At 43.7% G+C, this 25,542-nt stretch overlaps 1 protein-coding gene across 1 annotated transcript in view; it reads right to left on the reverse strand.

Annotated features, from left to right (window-relative positions):
• The window catches only part of caskin1 (CASK interacting protein 1), a gene marked incomplete at both ends in the record, with an annotated part of 91,148 nt that overhangs the window by 20,375 nt on the left and 45,231 nt on the right, over positions 1 to 25,542 (reverse strand). The window contains 9 exons of the mRNA XM_079232693.1: positions 2,435 to 2,552; positions 4,119 to 4,213; positions 4,812 to 4,920; positions 6,685 to 6,793; positions 9,815 to 9,945; positions 10,050 to 10,145; positions 12,965 to 13,110; positions 13,227 to 13,324; positions 22,794 to 22,845. Coding sequence (XP_079088819.1) covers positions 2,435 to 2,552; positions 4,119 to 4,213; positions 4,812 to 4,920; positions 6,685 to 6,793; positions 9,815 to 9,945; positions 10,050 to 10,145; positions 12,965 to 13,110; positions 13,227 to 13,324; positions 22,794 to 22,845 — 954 coding nt within the window. The remainder of the gene's footprint in view (positions 1 to 2,434; positions 2,553 to 4,118; positions 4,214 to 4,811; positions 4,921 to 6,684; positions 6,794 to 9,814; positions 9,946 to 10,049; positions 10,146 to 12,964; positions 13,111 to 13,226; positions 13,325 to 22,793; positions 22,846 to 25,542) is intronic.

Here is a 25,542-nt window from a genome sequence, read left to right on the forward strand (position 1 = left end):
ATTACTTTGCCAGCGAATGTCCTCCTCAGTTCTGCAATTGTGAATCAGACAGAGCGTGATAATATCCTGAATTCTCCAACGCAAACTATTTATTTGTGATTAGGACGTGGCCCGGATAGCTAACTCACAAGCTAAGTGCTAAATGCCAACGGCCCATCGTCACCGCTTGTGATGGTCACTGACTGATGTGCTTAAGTAAAGCTATAAGGTCAGCTTAGTAAATCGACTTGTTCATATATCTATCTAGTTGATGTAGTGTGAAGAAAATAAAGTCTGACGGAACATCCATGTTGGCGTAAAAAGAAGGAGCGAATGAGAGGTAAAGGCTCTGACTGGGGTGAATTGATGGGGGGAAAATGAAAGTTGAGTAAATGAAACCTCTTGCTAAAACAGCTGCTGTATTCCAGAGAGTGTGAGTGTGTGTGTGTGTGTGTGTGTGTGTGTGTGTGTGTGTGTGTGTGTGCCCTGAGTGGGAGTGCTCCAGATGTTTTTGTACTGTTACCACAGCTGCTACATAATGCACTGAAGCGTTGGACAGATGCAGCCACAGCAGCATTTCCCTTGACTTCTAGAGGTACAGAGGTAAATGGACTTATGCAGTAATTACTGAGTGATCAAAGAATGATGGTCTGCATGAGAGAGGAGAGGCGGTGCGAAGGGGAGACCTCTGTGATCTCGGGGTGATGAGGCAGACAGCAACAAGGAGACGGACATACAGACTGAGACAAGTTGGACATAACAGGCCAACGACAGGGAGACGGACGGATGGACAAACAGAGATACCAGACCCCCAGACAGACACCAATACACAGTTAGAAAAACATCTGAGCCTCTTTGTGGCACTTTGGGATGACGAGATGGGTGTGAATGTGCTCTGTGGATCTCACCAGAGAGGCTTAAAAAAAAGAAAGAAAAGCTCACCATAGTGAAAAAGGAGAAAGGAGGTTAAAATAGTTTTATTTTGGGAGATTGGACACCCGTTGAGTAATGAAAACACAGATGACCACAAACCCACACCTGTAGCCCTGCCAGATCCTTCACTTGATTAGCACACACCTTCATTGTCAGTTCACATGACGGGCAATATATGGGAGGAATATTTAGACATTGAAGATGAACGGCTCACGTCCATACGGTGAATATATAATGCAACCCACAGTTAGCGTAGCTTAGCACAAACGCCGGAAACAGGTGGAAACTATTAAGGTGATATTAATTAACCCTACAGGTATATCTTTGGCCTCCACATGGCTTTCAACATGGCTACAGATGCGCTAGTGGCTAGCAGCTAACGGCGCTAACAACAGCTTCAACAGTGCTGACAGAGCTAACGGCGTTTACTTGAGGGGGAACCGGAAGATGGCCGTTCAGCCAGGACCGCGTTATCAGCCGTTACAGTGTGTGAATTTACAAAATGTGACAACAATGCTCAAGACATCGACATATAACTACATCTACATGAAAACTAGCATCTGAGAATGTCAATTTTAACCTAATATAAATGTGACGTAGCTTTAGCCAGGCCCTGAGCGACTAAATACAGAACATACAGTATATACTATCGGCTAACGTGATAAGTGCTAGTGACACTGTGAAAGAATGCTTTTACACAATTCAAAGTCCATTTTGATTGGATACATGAGTTTAATGTTTATCTGCACATTTAACTAACTAACAGCTTTTTAATCAGTTGTTTCTGGTCTTTACGTTAAGCTAAGCTAAGCTAACTTTGGCTGCTGTCGGCATAGCTTCATAGTCAGTGGTATCAATCTTCTCATATAATTTTTTACGCTGAGCTAAGCTAAGCTAACTGGCTGCTGACGGCATAGCTTCATAGTCAGTGGTATCAATCTTCTCATATAATTCTCGGCAAAAAAACACAATAACAAGTGTATTCCCCCCAAAAACTTCCCAACGAGCGCCTGTCATTCAGCAGGGAAAGCGTAAGCAGAGAGAACTGAAGCACATCGTCATCAGCCAGGACCGTGTGGAGGATCTTGGTGTCCGTATTCTCATTACTGAACAGGTACTTCCACGGGCCGTACTCTGTGAAACTGTGTGTTTTCAATCAGCCGGAGTTGTGGTACGGTGAAAAATCCCAATCAGCCAAAATGGATCGCGCACATTAATCTGAAGATTACATCTTCGGCAGCGCTGGGGTGACAGCGGTGTTGTGCTGAGATGAATGAGGTTCAGTGTCTTCCTCAAGGGGTTCATGGAAGAGGCTAAAACATAATTCATCCACTCAGCTTCACTCCTCTTTTTTTTCTATCTTTCGCCAAGTTCTTCATCTGTGTTTCGTCCAAATACTGTACGTGTAATGTGGCACTTTACCCGGACAGTTTGGTCCTTTGGTTTTAATTAACTCCAACACACACACACACACACACACACACACACACACACACACACACGCACATAGGAGTAAACACACCTGTGCGCTTAATGATGACCTCCACCATGGTGGAAGGGAAGTAGCCCACTCGGTCATTTCCTGTTCGGTTGTCATGGATACAGCCTTTCCAGCGACCGTCAGGGTGCTGCTCCAGAACCTGTCAGGTAGGCATGGTTACGAATACAATATCAAGTTTCAACTATTTTTTAGCATTGCAAAAAGTTACCGAAAGAAAACCATCAGAGAACCATCTCTCTCTCTCCTATTTTTTTATTTTTTTTTTAGCTCGAAATATTTTTCCTTGCCAAACACAAAAACAAAACTGTGTCAGACATCAGCGAAGCCGCATTGTTCATTCAGACCTCGAGGGAGAAAGCACAGGCTCTGCTCGGCTTCCTAATTACAGTAACCAGGACCCAGCGGCTGCGTAGAGGCTCATAACTATTCATGAGTGCTGAGTGCACTGCAATTTACTCTCCAATTTATGTATTTTCTGTTAAACATATGCGTAGTAAATGAGGGAAGCTGAAACCACGAGTTCTCGCATTATGCATTGCAGGGTTCATACACATTCTGACCAATGGATTTCATGACTTTTCCATGACTTTAAAACAAATTTCCATGACCAAACTTTTTGTGAAATCTCAGTGTAAACATGAAAAAGTGAGAAAATGTAGTATTTAAACTAACAATGAGAATACAAAGCATACAGTAAACCTTAACCTCAAATGAATGAGACAATAGTTTGATTAAAGAATAAACATTTATATAGATGCCTGTATGTATGGCTGCTTATATTTTGAGCGTCTTTCTTTTAAAAGCATATTAATTATTTCAAACTCAGCGTAAATGAACGACATGAACACATGAATATAACACATTTACATGACTTTTACAAAACCTTTGGGATTTTATTTTTTTAAGTACTTTTCCAGGCCTGGAAATAACCGTTTTAAAATTCCATGACTTTTCCAGGTGTTCCAGGACCGTAAGAACCCTGTTCTAGTAATCGCATCGAACGCGCCGCGAGCGTTTCTAACTACCTTCAACCAACAAGCTTTTAAGTGATTTATTTATCCAAACCCTTAAGAATTGAGGGGAAATTCCCTTTTCTAAGTCTGAAATATGTTTTATTTTATGAAGTTGAGTTTGTAATAAAGCAGATTTCTTTTAATGAATTGTTCTGTGTTTGTTGTTGTAATACTCCTTTTGGCCACAAGAGGCCAAAGTGCACCACTTGTTACCAAAAATGTTGCTTTGTCTTTCCATTTTTGTTTTGTTCCGTTTGTCTCTGTCTCTTGTCCCCAACGTAAAGCGTCTTTGTGTACTTAGAGAAGCGCCATAAAAGTTTGAATTATTATTATTATTATTACTCCATGCTCTATATAGGACTTCAAGCAGAATGATTTAACAACATGGGGGAGTTCACTTCAGCCTCTTGTGGCCCAAATGAGTAAGATACTACATCAGCAAAAAAAAGTATCCTTACAAAAAAATATTATTTGGCCAAAACCTTTTGTCACCTGTTTTCAAAAGAAAAATGATCCTGGCAAAAACGTTTCCCCAGCTGTTTCGACATATTATTATTTTTAGAGCTCGACGAACATAATTTATCAGCTTTGAAGTCAGAAATGCCCATAAAGTTGTTGTTGTCATTGTCGACATTGTGTGTGTGTGTGTGTGTGTGTGTGTGTGTGTGTGTGTGTGTGTGTGTGTGTGTTACCGTGATGACGTCTCCTGCTCTGATGTTGAGGCTGGTCAGGTCGTAGTTGTTGCAGTAATCCTTCAGAGCCCGAACCTGAAGGGCCGCCGACGCATCTGAGAGACAGAGAGACTCGTTACAGGAAATGTAAATATGAACAAACATGTACGTGGCCGTGTCGACACCGTGTGCAAGACATTAGCTGCACTTATGGAAACTCTCTATTTAAAGCTCCAGTTAGTAACTTTTATAAAAAAAATACTTTTTGTCATATTTGCTAGAGATTCCACTGCGGAAGGAAAACAGCCGCGCTCTGATTGGCTCTGATTGGTTGTTTTTCTTCAGGCTTTTTATTTTTTTATTAAAGTTAACAACTGCAGCATTAAATCAGAAGATAAACCAGGACTTTAAAACGATACTTTTCAACATGACATCATATAAATCCTCATCGAGGAATCGTACCCACTAAGATGATGCACATAGTTTGTACTTTATATTCTGTGTTTGGGAAGAATGAGTTAAAGAAATAGCTTGGGAAATCCCTCCATTCATCCCTCCCTCCATCAATCCATCCACCTCTCCCTCCCTATAACTTCATCAATCCACCCATCCCTCCCTTCATCCATCCATCCATCCCTCCCTCGCTCTCTCCCTCCCTCCCTCCATCCCTCCCTCTCTCCTTCCCTCCCTCCCTCTCTCCCTCCCCCCTCTTACCCCTCAGCAGTTGCTTGATCTCCCTGCTGGCTTGTGTAGCAGTGAACTGGTAGACGATGTCCAGAGCCGTCTGGCTGTACGTGTTCCTCACGGCGGCGTTGATGCCGCTCTGCAGGAGAGAAGAGGATCTGGTTCACATGTTGACTCTCAAGCTCATTTCCTGTTTGTTTGTTTGTTTGTTTGTTTGTTTCATGCGACCGGAAGCGAGAGAGGAGCGAGTGACAGCAGAGTGCAGGGTTTCATGTTCTGCTCTGTGTCTCAGTAGCAGAGATGTGACGGTTTACCATCATGACGTCAACACAAAACGAACCTCGACCGCCCCTCTCTCTCTCTCTCTTTCAACTGAGGCGACAAAACGAACAGGATGACTCGTAGACGAAGGCAGCTCCTCTTCCTCACCAACACTCTGCCGCTCCTGCTTCATGAACCAGAGACCTCCAGGTCACCACAACGCATTTACTTCTTCTCTCTGGCAACTCAGACACTGAATACATGTAATACTTCCCAAGAAACACTATATATGAATATTTTACATCAGGAGGTCACAGTAGTGGCAGAGTAAAATATTTCTCTGAAGGAAGTATAACTTATTTTATATTACATTTATATTTATTATTTTGTAGCTTACTTTTATTGTATTTTTGTATTTATTTCAATATTATATATTATATCAGAATCAGAATCAGGTTTAATGACCATGTGTGTTCACACATACATTTAATTTGACTCTGGTTTCGTACTTACTCAATATACAATAAACAAGATAAATATAAAAAAGACAAAAAGACATTAAAGACAACATTAGTCAAAAAAGTGCAAATAGTGCAGATGGAGGTGTCTGATTAATTGTTCATCAGAGTGATATATATATATATATATATATATATATATATATATATATATATATATATATATATATATATATATATATATATCCACACATATAGACTCATTTCGTCAACGTTTCAAGACTGGACATTCGTACAAAAACATTAAAGGTACAAATGAAATAGAAATTTGTGTTTTCTACTTGAGATGTGATAATATGAATCATTATATTCTGTAGATATTCTTCATTTCATTATTCCCATGTCTATTAAAGTTCAGGTTAGCGAGGTCAGTAGAACACAGCTATGCAGCTGCAGGTTGTGTCTATGAAATGTCTCCAGTTCTCAAGGGAAGTCAGTCACACGCCTGCTGCACTTCAACGCTCACACCTGCTCATCAGAATGTTGACATGTACTGGTCGTTACACGTTCCAGTCTCGTGAGAAAAGATGAGGACACGATTCTCCGCCTCTTAGAAAAGTTAGAGCCAATAGAAATGTTCAATGTTCATGACGGAAAGCCGTGTATTAAAGAGCCGAACTTCCAGCTGTTCGGGGTGTTTTTTGGACGACTACTTTACTGGTAGTTACTTTACTTGTGATCAAGGAAAATAAATTCTGAGAGAAGTTGTTTGACGCTACACCAGGCATCCAATAATTAGTACGCATTAACAGATGCAGTACAATGAAATCCACGAAGTGTTATGAGGCTTTGCTGATTACATATTTTTTTAAGGTTGAAGGCAAACCCAACCCTTTAATAACTATGAACTGGGCTCCATGTACAGGCATAACTGTAATCATATAAAAAAGTCAGAACACATTCATTGCGATATGGAAAACGTCACATCACAGCCAAACAGGCAGCCTTATTATTTTGATTCGAAGAAAAAAAGTGTTTTATTGTAATTTCATAGAAGATGCCTCCCTCCTTTACATGAGTTACAGTCACAGCTGTGATGTTTTCCAGGAGTGAAGGGAGGCTTCGTCCCGCCTCAGATCATAAGTGTCCTCTCAGTGAACCCGGGGCGCTGCAGTTCCACTTACCTCCAGCAGGAGTCTCACCGCCTCCGTCTTCCCACACAGGGCGGCCTCGTGCAGCGCAGTGCCGGCTTTGGTCTGACGGTTGATGTCGATACCCGACTGGATCAACAGTCTGAGGGAAGAGGAGGGAGGAAGAGGAGGGAGGAAGGGAGGGAGAGGAGGGAGAGGAGGGAGAGAGAGAGGGAGAGAGAGAGGGAGGGAGAGAGAGGGCGAGAGAGAGAGAGGGAGGGAGAGAGAGAGGGAGAGAGAGAGGGCGAGAGAGAGAGGGAGAGAGAGAGAGGAGGAGAGAGAGAGAGGGAGGGGGAGAGAGGGAGGGAGGGAGCGAGAGAGAGGGAGGGGGGAGAGAGGGAGGGAGGGAGCGAGAGAGAGAGGGAGGGGGAGAGAGAGGGAGGGAGGGAGCGAGAGAGAGAGGGAGGGGGGAGAGAGAGAGAGGAGAAGAGAGAGAGAGGGAGGGAGGGAGCGAGAGAGAGAGGGAGGGGGGAGAGAGGGAGGGAGCGAGAGAGAGAGGGAGGGGGGAGAGAGAGAGAGAAAGGGGGAGAGAGAGGGAGAGAGAGAGGGGAGAGATAGAGACGGAGAGAAAAAGAGAGAGAAAGAGAGAGGGGGAGAGAGAGGGAGAGATAGAGAGGGAGAGAGAGAGGGGAGAGATAGAGATGGAGAGAGAAAGAGAGAGAAAGAGAGAGGGGGAGAGAGAGGGAGAGATAGAGAGGGAGAGAGAGAGAGGGAGAGAGAGAGACGGAGAGAGAAAGAGAGAGAAAGAGAGAGGGGGAGAGAGAGAGAGAGATAGAGAGGGGGAGAGAGAGAGGGGAGAGATAGAGACGGAGAGAGAAAGAGAGAGAAAGAGAGAGGGGGAGAGAGAGAGATAGAGAGGGGGAGAGAGAGAGGGGAGAGATAGAGACGGAGAGAGAAAGAGAGAGAAAGAGAGAGGGGGAGAGAGAGAGAGATAGAGAGGGGGAGAGAGAGAGGGGAGAGATAGAGACGGAGAGAGAAAGAGAGAGAAAGAGAGAGGGGGAGAGAGAGAGAGAGATAGAGAGGGAGAGAGATAGAGAGGGAGAGAGAGAGAGGGAGAGAGAGAGAGAGGGAGAGATAGAGAGGGAGAGAGAGAGAGGGAGAGATAGAGAGGGAGAGAGAAAGAGAAAGGGGGAGAGAGAGATAGAGATAGAGAGGGGGAGAGAGAGAGGGGAGAGATAGAGACGGAGAGAGAAAGAGAGAGAAAGAGAGAGGGGGAGAGAGAGAGAGATAGAGAGGGGGAGAGAGAGAGGGAGAGATAGAGATAGAGAGAGAAAGAGAGAGGGGGAGAGAGAGAGAGATAGAGAGGGGGAGAGAGAGAGGGAGAGAGAGAGAGGGAGAGAGAGAGAGGGAGGTGTCAGAGGACACACATGGAGGCAGAGGGAAGAGGAGTTGAAGGGATGGAGTCCAGTAGGAGATAAAGAAAAGAGAGAAAAACATGAAAAGTGAAATCTCAGTGCACTGCGACTGATTTGAAGGTGAAGCTGACATTACTCTTTATTTCTCATGAAAGGACCAAATCAACGCGTTAGTCAGAATGATCTGCTCCATTAGTTCCTCCTGAAGATCAAAGGATGGAATACATTTCTAAAAAGCCTCAGCAGGTGAAACAGCTGGCCGTCGCAGCGTTTTAGCAAACTGCCCAGAGGATTGATGTTGACTCTGTTTACATTCCTCATTATGAAAATAACAAAATGAATATGTATCCCAAAAAGTATCTCAGATCAGTCCGGCCCTAATGGTAGAACGGTTCTATGACGCAGTACCATGATGGTTCTATGACGCAGTACCATGATGGTTCTATGGAGCAGTACCATGATGGTTCTATGACGCAGTACCATAATGGTTCTTTGGAGCAGTACCATGATGGTTCTATGGAGCAGTACCATGATGGTTCTATGACGCAGTACCATAATGGTTCTTTGGAGCAGTACCATAATGGTTCTATGGAGCAGTACCATGACGGTTCTATGACGCAGTACCATGATGGTTCTATGGAGCAGTACCATAATGGTTCTATGACGCAGTACCATGACGGTTCTATGACGCAGTACCATGATGGTTCTATGACGCAGTACCATAATGGTTCTATGACGCAGTACCATGATGGTTCTATGATGCAGTACCATGATGGTTCTATGATGCAGTACCATAATGGTTCTATGACGCAGTACCATGATGGTTCTATGATGCAGTACCATAATGGTTCTATGACGCAGTACCATGACGGTTCTATGACGCAGTACCATGATGGTTCTATGACGCAGTACCATAATGGTTCTATGACGCAGTACCATGATGGTTCTATGATGCAGTACCATGATGGTTCTATGACGCAGTACCATAATGGTTCTTTGACGCAGTACCATGATGGTTCTATGAAGCAGTACCATAACGGTTCTATGGAGCAGTACCATGACGGTTCTATGACGCAGTACCATGATAAGTCTAGAACATCCCCAGCCTCACTTTCTATGACAGGGTCAGAAAAAAAGATTCAAGGTTGAAAAAGATCAGATGACATGAGGCAGCTGTCAGAAAGAAGCCGTCAAAGACACACTCCATCTTCCTTTAGCTTCTACAGACTTGGTGTCAGTGTGTGTGTGTGTGTGTGTGTGTGTGTGTGTGTGTGTGTGTGTGTGTGTGTGTGTATGTATGTGTGTGTGTATGTGTGTGTGTGTGTGTGTGTGTGTGTGTCTTCCGCAGACTGCCGGCCATGCCTAATGAGCATCATTTATCAGCGTCACATCAAGTGAGGCCCGCTCTGCTCTATCAGCTGTGACAGGCTTTATTCTCTCTCTCTCTCTCTCTCTCTCTCTCTCTCTCTCTCTCTCTCTCTCTCTCTCTCTTTCTCTCCATCTTATCTTCCCTCAGTTGCTCTTTCGCGAACCGGTAAACAAAGATGGAATGATAACGGCAGAGTGCCATCTGCAAATCTGCAGCGTGTAAAGTCTCAAAAATATGAGTTTAAGAGCACGTGACTGAGTATGTGACCTTCACTTAATTAAATCGTATTGTTCCCCTGTTGTGTTATGTATCTGTTTGCTCAGCAAGCTCAGGAGGACATTTAAGCCGGTGATTCATTCATGTGTGTGTGTGTGTGTGTGTGTGTGTGTGTGTGTTTTACCTGATGATGTCTATGTGTCCGTTCTTGGCGGCCAGGTGGAGCGGAGACGTCCCGTTGGGGTCGGTGGTGTCTCCTTTCTTGGGCTCCAGCAAGGCAGCACACATGTTGCTGGACAGCAACAACTGGACCACCTACACACACACGCACACAAACACACACTTGATCAGCGCTTCTGCCGATGGTCTTCGGGGTGCCGCCGTCCTTCGAGTGACGCCTTAACACCGTGGGTTCTTACCCCGACTCTGCCGAACTCGCAGGCCAGGTCCAGAGGCGTTTTCCCCGCGTTGTCCACGATGCACGGGTTGGACTGGTGCTGCAGCAGCATCTCCGACTGCAGACAGGAAACACACACAAGACACAAGATTCAGGAAACACACACATTGACACATAAGAGACACGATTCACGTGAACGCCTACGAGCTTTTTTGAGCCGCCAATCAACCGTAACCCGAATGGCAATCGTCCAATCGGAGCTCGGGGGCGACGCCCCGGCAGAGCGGTTAGGAGACAAAGCCGTGACATCACATCCTGGCTAGTCTCCGTTCCACCAGCTTCTTAAAAGGATGCAGTTCACCCCAAAAATCAACCTTACCTGTAGTGCTATTTTGTTAATCTAGGTCAGTGTTTTCTACATTTTCTACAATAAAAAAATCCCACGGGACACAGAGAACCCCAAAAAGTTACAAAATGTCACATTGTAGCATAATACATTATATATGATATGTCATTATTGCACTACATGCTGGCATGGAAGAATATTTAATTACTAAGCCAGCCACTATATTGCAGGCAATGGAAAATAATTTGCGGCATCTAAATAATATTTTCCTGGACATTTTCCCACTGCCTCCGCCAGGGGGATTATGCGATCTGTCGCTCTCGTGCGTGACTCCGTGAGTGTGAGTGTGTGTGTCCGTCCACGGCTATTCTCACATTCTGCTGCAGCAAACCGCGTAGTGTGTTTTTGACCAGTTATACACACCCATATCAAGGACCTCTCCTGTTTTGGAGGTGACTCATTCTTTCCCAAAACAGCCTTTTCACCATGGTATTGTTTTCCACTGGCGGCTGCGGTCCTCACCCACTACTCTAAACGGGTTCGCTGGACGAGCATCGCCACTCGCGCCCAGAGAGAGACGGACGGACACAGAGGTGCACATTCACTCACTCACGAGCTGTTCACTGGGATAAGCTGACTACATGTAATGCAAGAAGATGACTTTTGCCAGTTTGGGCCCCTGGTTGCGTTGAGGAGAATCCCTCCCTGTAGCAAACGGCCTCAGAGGAGCACTGTGACATCAGTGAAAGGAAAAGCTTGGTTAAAGTGACTTAGAGGGATCAATTCTCACCAGAGGAATTAGCTCATTGTGCTTTCTAATGCACCTTAAAAATGGAACAAATCCGTAGAGCTCGTCAAATTAGATCCCCTCGTCTCAGACAAAAACTCTGTCTCGCCTTACTTGTTGTTAAAGCAAATGTCAAATCTTCTCTGTGCCTTTGCCGGATGTTAAATGATTCATGCTATAATCTGTGGGCCGGTTCAGTTTTTTATATATTTTTATTCTTTATTAATTTGCCCTTGCACACTGGGAGCAGCTGTGGATGGAGCGCCACAGCGCCGGGTGGTTACCCTTTATAAATCATGCTTATTTAATCAAATAGAAGGGATGGTTCTTCGCTTATTGAGCCTGCGGATGCTGAGCCCTCCTGGCATGTGAGCCGCTGTAGTTTGTGTACGGCTATATTTCATCGTTGTTGCTTTGGCAGGCCTGCAGCAGCACTGCAGTGCTTCACACAGATTGTTTTTAGTTGTTTTTTCTGAGCTGGAAAAAGCCTCCGAGGTGGAATTTTCTTGAACGCCTGCAGCTCAATGTATACGACAGCGACTGTTGCTCTCACTGGATCCGCACCAGGCAGAAGTGAGACATGGGAAAGGAAAGCCCGAGTCCAGATGAATCAGCTGCAGCTCCCACATCTCGCTTTTTTGTTCAGCGATTCGAACGGGGGCCTTTTCACAGCCGGCAAAGCTATTACTCTGATGACGGAGGCGTCATCCTCCTACGTGGCTCGGTAGCTACCTAGCTACATTGTGAAACTACCTAGCGCCGAAAAAATGGTGGAACGGTGAAGAGAAGTGGAGAAAAAGAAAGGTCAATTCTGTCTGATCATCAGGTTTTGTGAAACAATAATTTGACCACTTGGGGTCAGCAGAAACATGCTGTAAACACTCTGACGTGTCAGCACTTTTACATACCCATTATGCATCTCTAGGGACATTTTTTGGCATATTGACGTTTCATTTTATGATTATTTTTGGCTGTGTTAATGGATTTTTGCATAATCTTTTGGCACGGGTGCAAGTTTGGAATTTTATATAGTTTAGAGGTTCAACCTCAGCTCCTATAATAAGTCTATAATAAACTGTGTCGCCAAAACAAATACACTCAGACCCTTAGCGATAAATATGTCCCCATTGAAGTCTATTAAAACCACAGATTTGGACCCCTGTGGTCATTACAGCATAAACTCTCCAATTCCATGAGGCTTTTTATCTAAATCCTAGTTTTTACTATTTTCCACCAGATTGAGCCATTTCCTGGTGTTTGCTTATGAGATCAAATATTGCTAGTAATAAATTACATATCTCAGACTGGAAAAACAAATGTCCCCCCAACATTTAGAATACAGACTATAACATTTATTTAATAAAAAAATACTGTCATTTTAAGGGTGGAAATAAAAAAACTAATAAAAGAGTATTTGGTAGGAGTCATTTCAATATTGTTGTTTGAAAGATGGTTTAATATTTCTCAATAAATATTATTTTCAAGGTAGTTTCATGACGCCCATAAAGCAGTGAGAGTGAACCAAAAACAGTCAAATTATGAACCAGAAAACCAAAACAATGACCTAAAAGAAGCTTAAAAACAGAGCTGGGTGAACTAGTAACATGGAGTCATTGTATTCACTGTTATTATAAAGATCTGATTACTTCCAAGGTGCCAACAACCGCTAAAACAATGCATCCTTTTCGCCTCAGCCCCGTTCTGCTCTTTCAGAACTAAAGGATGCAGAGTTGCGTATGAAATAAGATGGATGAATGGCGTGTGGTTAGTGCACGTGACGGGGGACTGAATCGCCGTCACTCACCACGTCGTAGTGGCCGTGCTGCGCTGCCAGGTGGAGGGGAATCTGTCCCTCATCCGATTGGCCGTTGACGGACGAGCCGGACTTGAGCAGCATCTTCATAGGCTCCGCCTTCCCCTGCCAGGCTGCGTAGTGCAGCGGCCGCATACCTGCACACGCAGAGGCACAACAAGTATTTCATAGATGTGCAAACCTTTTTTTGGTTGCGTGTGTGTGTGTGTGTGTGTGTGTGTGTGTGTGTGTGTGTGTGTGTGTGTGAGCTCACCTTTCTGGTCTCTGATGTCGACAGCAGCCTGTGACTCCAGCAGCAGAGTGATGAGCTCCAGGTTCCCATTGAGCGACGCATGATGCAGCGGAGAAAACCTATAACACACACACACACACACACACACACACACACACACACACACACACACAGGTCAGTTATAATGGCAAAGCTTAGCATGACAAATACATTTAATAGCAGAGGATTAGGACCTAAGGGAGAGATGGGATGGTGGGAGGTGAAAAAAAATACACAAGAAGAATATTATATATTATGTAAGGGATACAGTGTGTGTGTGTGTGTGTGTGTGTGTGTGTGTGTGTGTGTGTGTGTGTGTGTGTGTGTGTGTGTGTGTGTGTGTGTGTGAAGCCAGAGGCAGTGTGTTGAGTAGATAAGATGGACATGTCAGTCTTGAGTAGAGAGTATAAGGAGCAGAAAGCATCACATAACCTGAGGACACTGACAGGCATCAAATGCCCATAAACACACACACAAAACCCCTTTCTGTGTGTTCGCCTTCTATCTGACTCATATCAACAGCGACATGTGTCTCCTTCCTCCTGTCTCTTCTCCTCTCGGGAGATTTGTTGATTTGCAGTCAAACTCAGAGTCACGGGCGGCTTTATGAGGGTTCTGACCTTGGAGGGATGACCCACAACTAATGTGGCCGTTTAGTGCACATCAGGAGTCAAACGTTCAATAATCTGGGCTGTTAGTGCCCTTTGAGGCAGTCCAATGTCCGGATGTTTCCAGATGGTACTCAATTTGCTAATCTCTCACTAGATGGTTAAAGTTAAGCATTGACCTCAAATGATTAACGGTAGATTGTCCTGGAATGATTAAAGTTAGGCTTTGACCTCGAACAATTACATTTAAGCATTGACCTCGAACGGGTGAAGGTGAGCCATTGACCTTAAATAGTCAATGCTAAGCATTGACTTTGATTAGCTATGGCTAGGCATTGACCTTGAATAGCTATGGCTAGGCATTGACCTTGAATAGCTATGGTTGGCATTGACCTTGAATAGCTATGGTTAGCATTGACCTTGAATAGCTATGGTTGGCATTGACCTTGAATAGCTATGGCTAGGCATTGACATTGAATAGCTATGGCTAGGCATTGACATTGAATAGCTATGGCTAGGCATTGACATTGAATAGCTATGGCTAGGCATTGACCTTGAATAGCTATGGCTAGGCATTGACCTTGAATAGCTATGGCTAGGCATTGACCTTGAATAGCTATGGCTAGGCATTGACATTGAATAGCTATGGCTAGGCATTGACATTGAATAGCTATGGCTAGGCATTGACCTTGAATAGCTATGGCTAGGCATTGACCTTGAATAGCTATGGCTAGGCATTGACCTTGAATAGCTATGGCTAGGCATTGACCTTGAATAGCTATGGTTAGCATTGACCTTGAATAGCTATGGTTGGCATTGACCTTAAATAGCTATGGCTAGGCATTGACCTTAAATAGCTATGGCTAGGCATTGACCTTGAATAGCTATGGCTACACATTGACCTTGAATAGCTATGGCTACGCATTGACCTTGAATAGCTATGACTAGGCATTGACCTTGAATAGCTATGGCTAAACATTTACCTTGAATAGTTAAGGTGAGGCACTATGTAGACTACATATTGTTGCGATCTCATTCTTGCAGGAATTGCATGTACAGATGTTTTCAACGGGACTGTGGACACATCTACATTGAACAAATTGACTTTATTTCATCTTCTGGGGTCCAGTATTCATTTACACCTCCAGTATAGCCGTTTGGCCCCATTTCCAGTCTTTATGCTATGCTAAGCTAACTGGCTTGGTTGTGGATGTTTCTATATCAGAGTGTAGGCTGAGGATATGTCCGACTATCCATTTGAAAACCTTAGTTTACTTTTGCCACACAAGTGAACAGCTGTGCAGCTAATATTAACTTAATTAGCTTGCTACACTAGCAACAGTCCTCATTAAGCACTCTTGTATATGACTCCGTCTGAAATCAAGGATACATTGGTTTTAAAAAAACTAAATGAACAGTCAACTTGAATATCAGCAAATTAAGGGGGTGGATAGATATATTACTAGTTTCCAATTCGTGCTCTTTTGTGATTTGACACCGAATTGGCCACTGACTGTTATGTAACCGGAGAGACGGCGCCAGCTTTACCATTGGCAAGAGTGGAGTGTCAAAGCTTGCAAAGCTACTGAATCTCCATGTGTGGATTATTTTGTGAGAAAGGCGGTTATTGGCACACAGGGCTGAATATAGGAGTCACACTTGCTTTGAGTGTGAGTGTGCCTGTGAGTGTGGAGCAGCATACTGAAGAGTGCCGCACTCCCAGAGTGACCTGCTCTACTTTATTCACTACACATCCCCTCCTCTCCTCCTCACCTCCTCACCTCCTCTCCTCCTCCCCTCCTCTTCTCCGCGGCCTGCACTTCTTCTCTGTTCCTTTGCTAAGTTTGGAGTCTTTTCTCAGTGAAGCCAATGAGGAGATGCCTTATTAAAACGTGTTCTCTCGACTCGACTGGCCATCAGGAGGCGACTCCTCTGGCTGCAAAAAGACGTCAGGTTGTATGGAAGTCTATGAGAAAATTACTCTTCTTACCCTATGATGTTTATCTAGTATATTGTGATCAAAAAAAGACCATAAAGCGGAGTGTGCTTTAGGGCGGGGCTACTGTGATTGACAGGTTACCAGAGACGTGTACGCCGTCACTCTGCACTCCAAATTTGTCGTCGATTGCAAAAAGGCCCAGGTACCGCGCCCGTAATCCAAGATGGCGACGGCCGAACTCGAGGCTTCAAAACCGCAACGGGATCACAACCGCATCATAATGACTACATCCACTTCTTATGTACATATGTTTTTCTCTCCTCTTTTCTATTCCTCCGCTAACTCCTCTCCCTATTATATACCTATTCTTTAATACTAGGCCTACTACTAATGAGAATATATAACAATAAAATCACATTGATCCACCCTTTCCCATGGACTGGATTGTGATCAAACCTCTGAATAAAATAATGAGAGAAGATGCTCACATCTTCTGACAGTCCTAAAGCGTAACGGAGGCACGTTGAGCCGTCCTAAAACAACAGAGACAGAGCTTCACTGCGCATGTGTCATCACCCACTTTGGCATCTCAATGAATGCCGTGCCTCCTTCCCCTCCTCCTCCCTCCCTCCCCTCCTCCCTCCTCCCTCCCAGGGTTAAACAGGGATAGCGTTACACGATGCAGCGCTGAGTGAAGCGTATCGGGGAGGGAAGCCCTCGCTTTGCCAAGTAGTAAAACCTACGCTGCAATATTCATACGCCCTTCTTTATACGCCCTCTTCTTCCGTCCATCTTCCTCCAGCTCTTTCTCTCTCTCCTCCCTCTTCAGCCTTCAAGCACTCCCCCCTCGCAGCTTCGTCCTCTTCATCTTCCCGTGCTTCCTCTTCCATTAGGCCTCCTTCCATCTCTCCTCCTCTCGTTTACTCTCCATGAATCCATCAACCTTCTTCCATTAGAGAAATTAGCCTCAACGCTGGTGACAGCAGATGAGCGTTTCATGACCCGCACAACCAGATGTATTAATGCGTACGATGACCTGTGAGTAAATACATATCCACAGCTAGCGGCAGCTCGTTAACCTCGCAAATGTATCGGACACATTCAATGATCAGCTGTAGCTCACTGTGCCTATATGTTTTAAATTATTATCTGCTCTTAATAAACGGTGAGGTTTGTTGTGACAGAACTCAGCAAAACTGGGTTCCTGCAAACCGTGAAACTGACTGGAAGCATTTTGCTTTCTTGCTCATTTTTCCATTTTTTTCAAGCAATTGCAGCAGTTGCTTAGCTTTTAGCTTAGCACAGAGACTGGAACCAAATAAACGTCTGGACTGACCCTTCTAAAGGAACCTCAAAAGCTCACTAATTACCATCATCTATCTTCTTAGTCTTCTTAACCCTCCAAAAGTCATTTGTAAAGATGTTTCCAGCCTTTGTGCTAAGCTAAGCTAAGCTAACCTGCTGCTGGTGGTAGCTTCATATTTATCATATGGATTGCTGATCAAATAATAAGAAAACAAAAGCGTCTAGATAGACAGTAAACATAAACAGCAAATTGTAAATAAACAAGCTGAAGGTAATATTCCTTTAAGACACAAGTAGCTGGGTCTGAGTCTTTTAAATAGAGCGACACCACAACAAGTCCTTTCTAGGGATGGATCCAGTCTTCCAGAAAACACACACAGCTAATTCTAAATAAACAAACTCAAAGGAACTGTTCCTTTAAGACACGAGGAGCTAGCTGTGCATACAGCCGACTACAAATACGATGCAAAGACGCCAAGGTCCAAGTGCATCAAAAAGAAGTGTGTCGCGATGATGACACCGATCGCACTCGCAGCTCGAGGGGGAGTGAGGTCACGCCTCGGTTTGCATCCACGTGGGGACGAAGACGCTCTTGCCGAGACGTCGCTGCCTCTGAACCCACGTCTCCCTTTCATGAACCAAACTCTTTGCTTTTTCAGCTCCTCTCAGCGGCCGCCTCCGGCTGCTTGTCTGCACGTCTTTCTCCTCCCTTCCTGTATATTCATAGAGATATTTATATGTACGTGACGAGCTTGAGCGCAACCTTGTGTCCAGGTTTTATCCAGATCATCTTTCTGTCGGGACACGACATCTCCGGCTGCGTCTTTTCCAACACGACGTCAGTGTGACAAAGAGGTGTGTTAACGCAGTCCATTCAGCCGCTGCTTGACGAGGAGACAATCTATTCCAGTCAAGTGTTCCATTGTCCACCAACTATGTCGTAGGCGCCGTGTGAAGATGACTCACTTGTTAAATGGCATCTCTTCATAATGTATACCTTGGAGAGAGTCTTTCTTTTTGGAACGCCTGTGTGTGGTTGTGTGTGTGTGTGTGTGTGTGTGTGTGTGTGTTCATGTCTCATTAGTTCCTCTTTAGCTCCTAAAGGGAAATAATCGCTCAGCTTAGAAACCAACCAACAACATCAATGATCCGTGTCGATAACGCGCTGCTGTTTCTGAAAGGTTTTGCACAATGTTTCGTCTGCTTTCTGACGGAAACATTGGTGAAGTGGGCGGGGCAGAGGTGATTCCTGATTGGTCGGTATCATTTTGGGCCAGATGGTAAACAACGTTAAGCTCCCTCTTGTGTTCATGACTTGATGGGTTAGCGGCGAAAGATTTGCTCGCGAGTAGATTCCCTACAAAGTCAATGTATGCGAACGATGCGAATAATGCAAATTGGCGGAATTTGCCTCATTTGAGTTGACATTTTTCAACATGGGCGAGAAAATGTGCGTGACGCCGTGTCACGAAAGCTTATCAGCGTTGAGATTCTCCTCCTGACATCACGGACGTCCTGCCGTTGTTTAATCAGTAACTATTGTAGCTCTACGATACACAATATTAGTCGAGACCGGATGAAACTATATGTATACATGTTTGTGTACAAACCATATTGTACACACAATGAAAACATATATAATACATATAATACTATGTGTTATATATAATATGTGATGTTATTTTTGAGTGTTTGGTGGAGCTGCTACAATGTTAGCATAGCCTTGCTAGCCTTGCTATGCTAACATCAATCCGAGCTCCATTGAGAAAACAAGCATTTTAAAAGTAGTTTGCTTGTCGTCTTGTGGAGATAAATAACAAAACATGGATTCAGACGCTTCACAAATAGCCATCGTTATGAAGTTACTTCATCCCTTTTGTTCGTTTATTGCCATTAAATCTCAGCAACAATCGGTTTATTTTGGGAATTCACAGGCTTTCAGTTCATCAGCAGCAGATTTGTATCAAATAAACTGATTACAATAAAAACATTTTAAATTGGTTGGAGAAACATGGGAATGTTTTTGTATGCAATTTAAATGTTTTAATTTGTCTAGAAGACGTTTAACTGGTTCAGCTTTAGCAATGGTGACAATAACAATGTCTGCCTTGTTCTACCACCGCCATTTTACAGTTATTAATCTGACACAAATAGATGCATTACCTCAGCGCTCCGCTCCATGAACATTGCACGCCCTGCTTTGAACACAAAGTGTCGACTACATTTAGTGAAATGTCTTAACCTCTTGGCATAAAAAAACTATGTTCTGCCATTTCTGCTCCCATTCATCTTAATATTAGACTAAAAGATTGACATCTAAGTTCACATTTGCCTCATCATGTTTTAAGTGGGCACTTAGTCCGTGCACTGTATTTAAAAGAGCAGGTACAGAAATACTCTTTGTAATAGAAACGACTGTAAGGTAAAATGTTTAGTAGTGTTCTGGAGTCCTTTTCTATATACGGCCCACAATCTTTTTTCATGTCTGGTCCCATGTGCATGCTATTTGTCTCTATTTCTGTATATACTGTACATATAAATAAATAAACATGCAGCACAATCAGATTCCTCTTCCTGCTCCAGAAGAGAATGTCCTGGCCGAGGTAATGAGGCGTCCTCCCTCTCTTCTTCGTCCCTTTCTTCTCGCACATGCTCCAGCTTTCCCCGCCCGGCGCTCGTATCATTAGCGTCTGCACAAACACACTGGCGTTCAGAGCGTGTGCGATCGCGGTGGAGCTCTCCTGTAAGGCACTCTGGTGTCTCGGTGGGGATCTCCTTGTCAGGGTGGATAAAGAGATCCTCTGTACACTCTAAGTGCTTTGTTGTTGTCACATCTCCCGTCTCTTGTGAGACACACTACTGCATTAGCATATGTGACCAACCGTCTCTTCATGTTCATTTCCTTCCTACAAAGCACCCTCACTACTTTGCTGCAACATGGTTTTCTATTCATCTCAACCACGTAAATACACTGACGAGGGTTTTAATGATGTCTTGACAGCAGCTGATTGACACCACACTGCTGGTTTCTGCCTGGGCTCTCGTAGCTCTTGACAGCTTTGTGAAGTTATGCTAGTGACGTGTTTACGTATTTCTCTAAGTTTACATGTTTATTTTCAGCCCAAACCTAACTAAGTGGTTTTGTTTTACACTTTATGTGAATAGACTGACTATAAGAAGAGAATGTGGTCACCGTGACGTCACCCATTGGTTTTTGGGCTACGGTTGTGAAGCCACGAGTTTGGCATTTTTGCCGTCGGCCATCTTGGTTTTTGGTCGTCTTCATCCTGGTTTTGTTTTTTTATCAGCCAGAAGTGACACAGGCCGGTGAAGAGAAGCACAACAGAAAGCTGAATAATTTCCAATTTGTGAATCATTTTTAGGTAGCCAAAATTTTACAATTACATTTTCTAAGACGAAAACATGGACAACGCCGTGGCCCCGCCCTAAAGCATGTCCTGCTTTATGGTCTAAATGACCATCATTTACTAAATAAACATCATGCTGTATTGAAGAAGACTTGAAACTAGAGATTGAGACATAAACTCATGTTTACTGAGGGAATAAATCAATTATTTTTAAGTCATTTTCTTATAGACTTCTATACAACCAGAGGAGTCGCCCCCTGATGGACATCAGAGAGAATGCAAGTTTAAGGCACTTCTCACTTGCTGCCTGGTTATGTTCCACCACAACCACTTTACTGCACGTTTTCTACATCAGTTTTCTACACACAGCAGATGAGGAAATTCTGTGGTTAAAAATTCCAATTTAAAGGCTTTTTTTCGACACAGTGAGCTCATTACAAGTCTCCAAGCGTTTTCCAAGAAGAGTAAATTAATCTGAAATGACTCCGCGTGTGCAGACTCATTAGCCATGAGAGCTCGTTATAAAACAAAATTCAACTTGATCCATGTATCCCTATCATACACTTTATTTACGACCAACCCGTACACAGCCATGTTGGCGTGAGCCAGTAAGGAGCATTTAATGCTGAGGGAGGAAATCATGGGCAGAGGCAATAACAGTAAACAGGCTAATTAGATTACACTGTTGCAGCGGCAGAGCGGCACTGAGAGGATTACTTTTGATCTTTACAGAAACCACTTCATTCAGCACAATTTGCACTCTTTCAGCTCCATTTAAATTACTCTCACACTGAAGCTGTCGTAACTCATGGACGCAGGAAATCAGCATTTTTTCATGTATCACGGATGAACAGATACTGTGAGTGCAGAGTGAATGGAAAAAAGTCTAGGATCTGAAACCGCTCAATGTCCCAGAAACATTTCTTCTGTCGGTCTTCTTTGAAAAAAAATGTTTTCCCTCTTTTGTTTGCTTATGTCACATCCCCTTCCACTATATGGAAAGCAGCTGAAGGAATTGTCCTTCAACTAATATGCATTATTCAGGATATACAGATCTAAATTACAGACGAGATAGTCTGTTGTGCGCAGTAATTAAAACGAGGAAAGCGCCGCCACAAAGCATCTGTTTCCAGCTGCACAGCATCCGTTGCAGCATCCATCACAAACAAGCTTGTAAAATGAAAACAGCGCCGGCAAAGCAACAATAAACGTTACTGGAACTGGGGCTGCTGTAGAACCGACTGCTGCAGGACGCTCATCGTCACTTGCACCCTTTTTCCAATCAAATCTAGCGCGCATATGCCGTTTTTTCCTAAACATGGGACAACATGCATAAAAAATAGGCGATTACTCTGTATGATTATGCAAGAATTGTTCTTGTCGTCTTCTTTCGATCCATTATAAGTCTTATTTGCATGGTTCTACCATAACGCAAACAGGAACGCTCAAACGGGGACGTTTACTTCCTGGTTTAGTTCCTGAATTTCGTTCCTCTGGTTCCATCGTCCTGGAACTATTTGGTCGAAAAGGGCAGAGAGGTGGAGAATGGCAAATGCACAGCCTAGAGGAGACATTTGGGGTGATGTGGCACCATGATCGAGACGCTATGGAAGAGACCTGTCAATCACCTTGTAGCCCCGCCCTAAAGCATCCCCTGCTTTATGGTCTGTTTGACTCTAAATGACCATAATTTACTAAATGAACATCATGCTGTATTGAAGAAGACTTGAAACTAGAGATTGAGAGTCATTTATATAGACTTCTATACAATCTAACTTCTTTTTAAGGAGTCGCCCTCTGATTAGAGAGAATTCTGCTTGAAGGCCCTTCAGCGTTGGGACCAACACACGTCGTATTAAATTGAAACACTTGCAGGTAAAACTAGACAAATATTCCTCTTCCCCTTCTTTTTGACTGGACAAGTTTCGATAACACCTGCAGCTGCACGATAGTTCGGTCGATACCTGAAGATTGGTTCGATAGATTCACTTTGTTGCCATGTCAACACAGTTATTAGGACTTTGCCTCAGTGTGAAAACAGTCACCACATTTATACATTCAAACAAAAAGGAATCGAGGACCGACACCCAGCAGCCCGTGCAGCAGCATGCTGCGGACATCAGTTCTGATGGCATTACGGCTCCCTCTACTTCACACATGAACATAAACACGCCATGAACTCGGGTGCTATCTGGGCTAATCCTTCCGCTTTTAATGCGATAGAGACGCTGGCAAAACCGTCGTGACAATGCAGCTTTTTCTGCGTGTGAATGAGTGGGAGAGGACGACGGGTTGGAGGGAGGGAGCGAGAACGGGGGAGGCGACTCACCCGTCTGTGTCCTGGAAGTTGACGTTCACTTTCTTTGCCGACCCGAGGAGCTCTGAAACACAAAGAAAGTGGAACATTAATGGATTGTTTCAAGCATATAAATGGACGGTCGGCGCCTTTATACAATATTACACAGCAATGTAGGTGTTATATTTAATGTTCATGTTGAAAGCATTCCATTTCCTCCCCAAGAAATGAGAGACTCGTCTATATCATGAGTCACATATTTCCTTGAGTTCAGGACCACATGGGGATAACATCCGTCTCTCCTTCACTGTGCTGACGCATGCATGCAGAATTACATTCAAAATGTGCAGCTTTTCGAACATGTAGAATCTTTTTTTAAATATATTTTATAGAATTATGAAGCAAATTACCAAAATGACATATGAGTTATTACAAGATATGCAAAAAAAGCAACTCTGTTGAAGTGAATGTGCTGCCCACGGGCTCTTTGTGCTCTTTGTGACCTGCCTGTTAATCGCTCCTCACGGACACATTTAAATTGACTCTTTGCATCCCACCACACTGAAATGCAGATGTTGCATTATGTATTCATGCTACAGCTGTGTTGGTAATGTAATAAACAACCTGGAATACAGAAACTAAACCCAAATAACCAGACTTAGTTATGGTGGGTTTCCAGATTGATTTTTAGAAAGTTTAAACGGCAAAAAAAAAAGCCATGGAATTACATTTTTGTGAACAGGATCCAAAACCACATCAACAGCTACTTATGCTAAGCTAGGCTAACCAGCTGGTGGCTGTAGCTCCATACTGAACTGTAGTCACAGGAGAGTGGTATCAATCTTCTCTTCTGACGGTCAGCAAGAAAACCAATACTTCTTTTTCCCAAAAGGTTGTCTAGCTGCTGCTTTAAAGTGTTTAAGATGCTTCGGCTCTCTTCTCTGTCTCAAAGTGTGAGAGAAAGACTATTTCATTTATCAGCTCATTTACGCGACACAGGAACTACAACACTCTACTTTGTCCCTGATGATGCTACGCTGTGAAGAACAAATCTTTGTTTGTTGAACTGGTGTCAGGGAGCTACATTTTGATGCTTTCCAGCTCTACTATTAAAGATTTGTGTTGAGCGACGGTCAATTATAGCGGAATCGTCAAATACAAGCTTTTTAAATTTTTTTCCTAGAAATTTAAATATAGTTCTTTAAAAGAGAGTGCCAGCAGACTATGAAACACTCGTGCCACTGACGGGCATATTGATGCTTTGTAATGCATAGATAGTCCTCACTTTAGATGGGCTCACACAAAATACTTAACTAATGCTTAACTAACAACTATAACTACCTGAATTAATCATGAATTGCAGTATTAAAACATGTTTATAAAGCACATATTTTCCCATTAGTCCATCATCTATAAGTCCTTAATAATTGGTTTGCAATATATAATACTTAATTTACAAATGGGGAATCCATCAGTTAATAAGAATGAAAACCCAATCATGAAACACATAATAGTCAAGCTTATTTATCAAAACATGTATTACTGTGTTTATGAATTGCATAGTAATGAGTTACTAATGAGTGTTCATGTTGGAACAATGCTTCATAAATGATGAATTAAGTGCTTTACTAATTCTAAATAGTGTGTAGTTATTATAAAGTGCTACCGATAAATATTATTAAATTGGTACTGAGCATCGGCCGACACACTCGTTCAAGTATCGGTATCAGGAAGGAGGAAACGGAATCGGACATCTCTATTCACAGTGATGATGTCACCGATCCACCCACTGCTCCCACAGCAGCTCAGGAGGTCGGTGAAGCAATGTCACAGGTGAGGAAACCCACGGCAGGGTCAACGACCTCTCTCCTGATCACCAGACACATGACACGTCGTCTGTTCTAAAGGAACGTCTCTACAGGTAGAGGGAGGCAGAGCACAGCCGCCTTCACCCACATCACGTTGTTCATCTTCTCATGTCAGCTGACATGCAGCCAAGACACACACACACACACACACACACACACACACACACACACACACACACACACACACACACCCTCTCCAGGGTGCAGGAAACAGGACAGTCCCTCCATTGTAGAGGAGAGCGCTCCCAGCGCCACTGGGAGAAGAGCATTGATTTCCTAACAAGCTATTTCTGGCTGCTAAATGCAGGGTCTCTCTCTCTTTTCTTCTCTCTCTCTCTTTTTCTCCCTCCCTCTCTCTCTCTTTTTCTCTCTCGCTCTCTCTCTCATTCTTTTTCTCTCTCTCCCTCTCTTTCACAAACATGGACAAAGAGCTTTTAAAGGCACTATCTGCATCCTCTAAGTGCGTGCGTGTGTGTGTGTGTGTGTGTGTGTGTGTGTGAGAACCTGATATGCATCCACTCACATGCACTAATACGAAGGTGTGGTGAAGTTGCGGTCAACGTGGAGCGAAGTTTGTTTAGAGAAACGATAACACGAAACGTTTTAAGAGAGGAAGACGACATACGAGGATGAAACAAATACAAAAATTCCCAAAAAGGAACAAAGACACATTCGTCTTTGTTCACGTCTGTCCAGCAGCCTCTGACTTGACCTGAACCTGTCGGTCGCATGTTGCCTGTTATGTGAAATCTACTTTACTTTTTTTGATGGCTGCACTTTGCCTCAAGCGTCGTCTGTGCCATTCAGTTATTTCCAGACATTTCCCTAAAATGCCAACTCTCAAGAAAATGCCGCTGAATTTGGTGACTTGACCGCTCGCTCGGCTAACTGTTGCTCCACCTGTCGGCTCTCTG

The sequence above is a fragment of the Taurulus bubalis genome, assembly GCF_910589615.1.
Source record: "Taurulus bubalis genome assembly, chromosome: 17".
In the NCBI taxonomy this organism is placed as follows: domain Eukaryota; kingdom Metazoa; phylum Chordata; class Actinopteri; order Perciformes; family Cottidae; genus Taurulus; species Taurulus bubalis.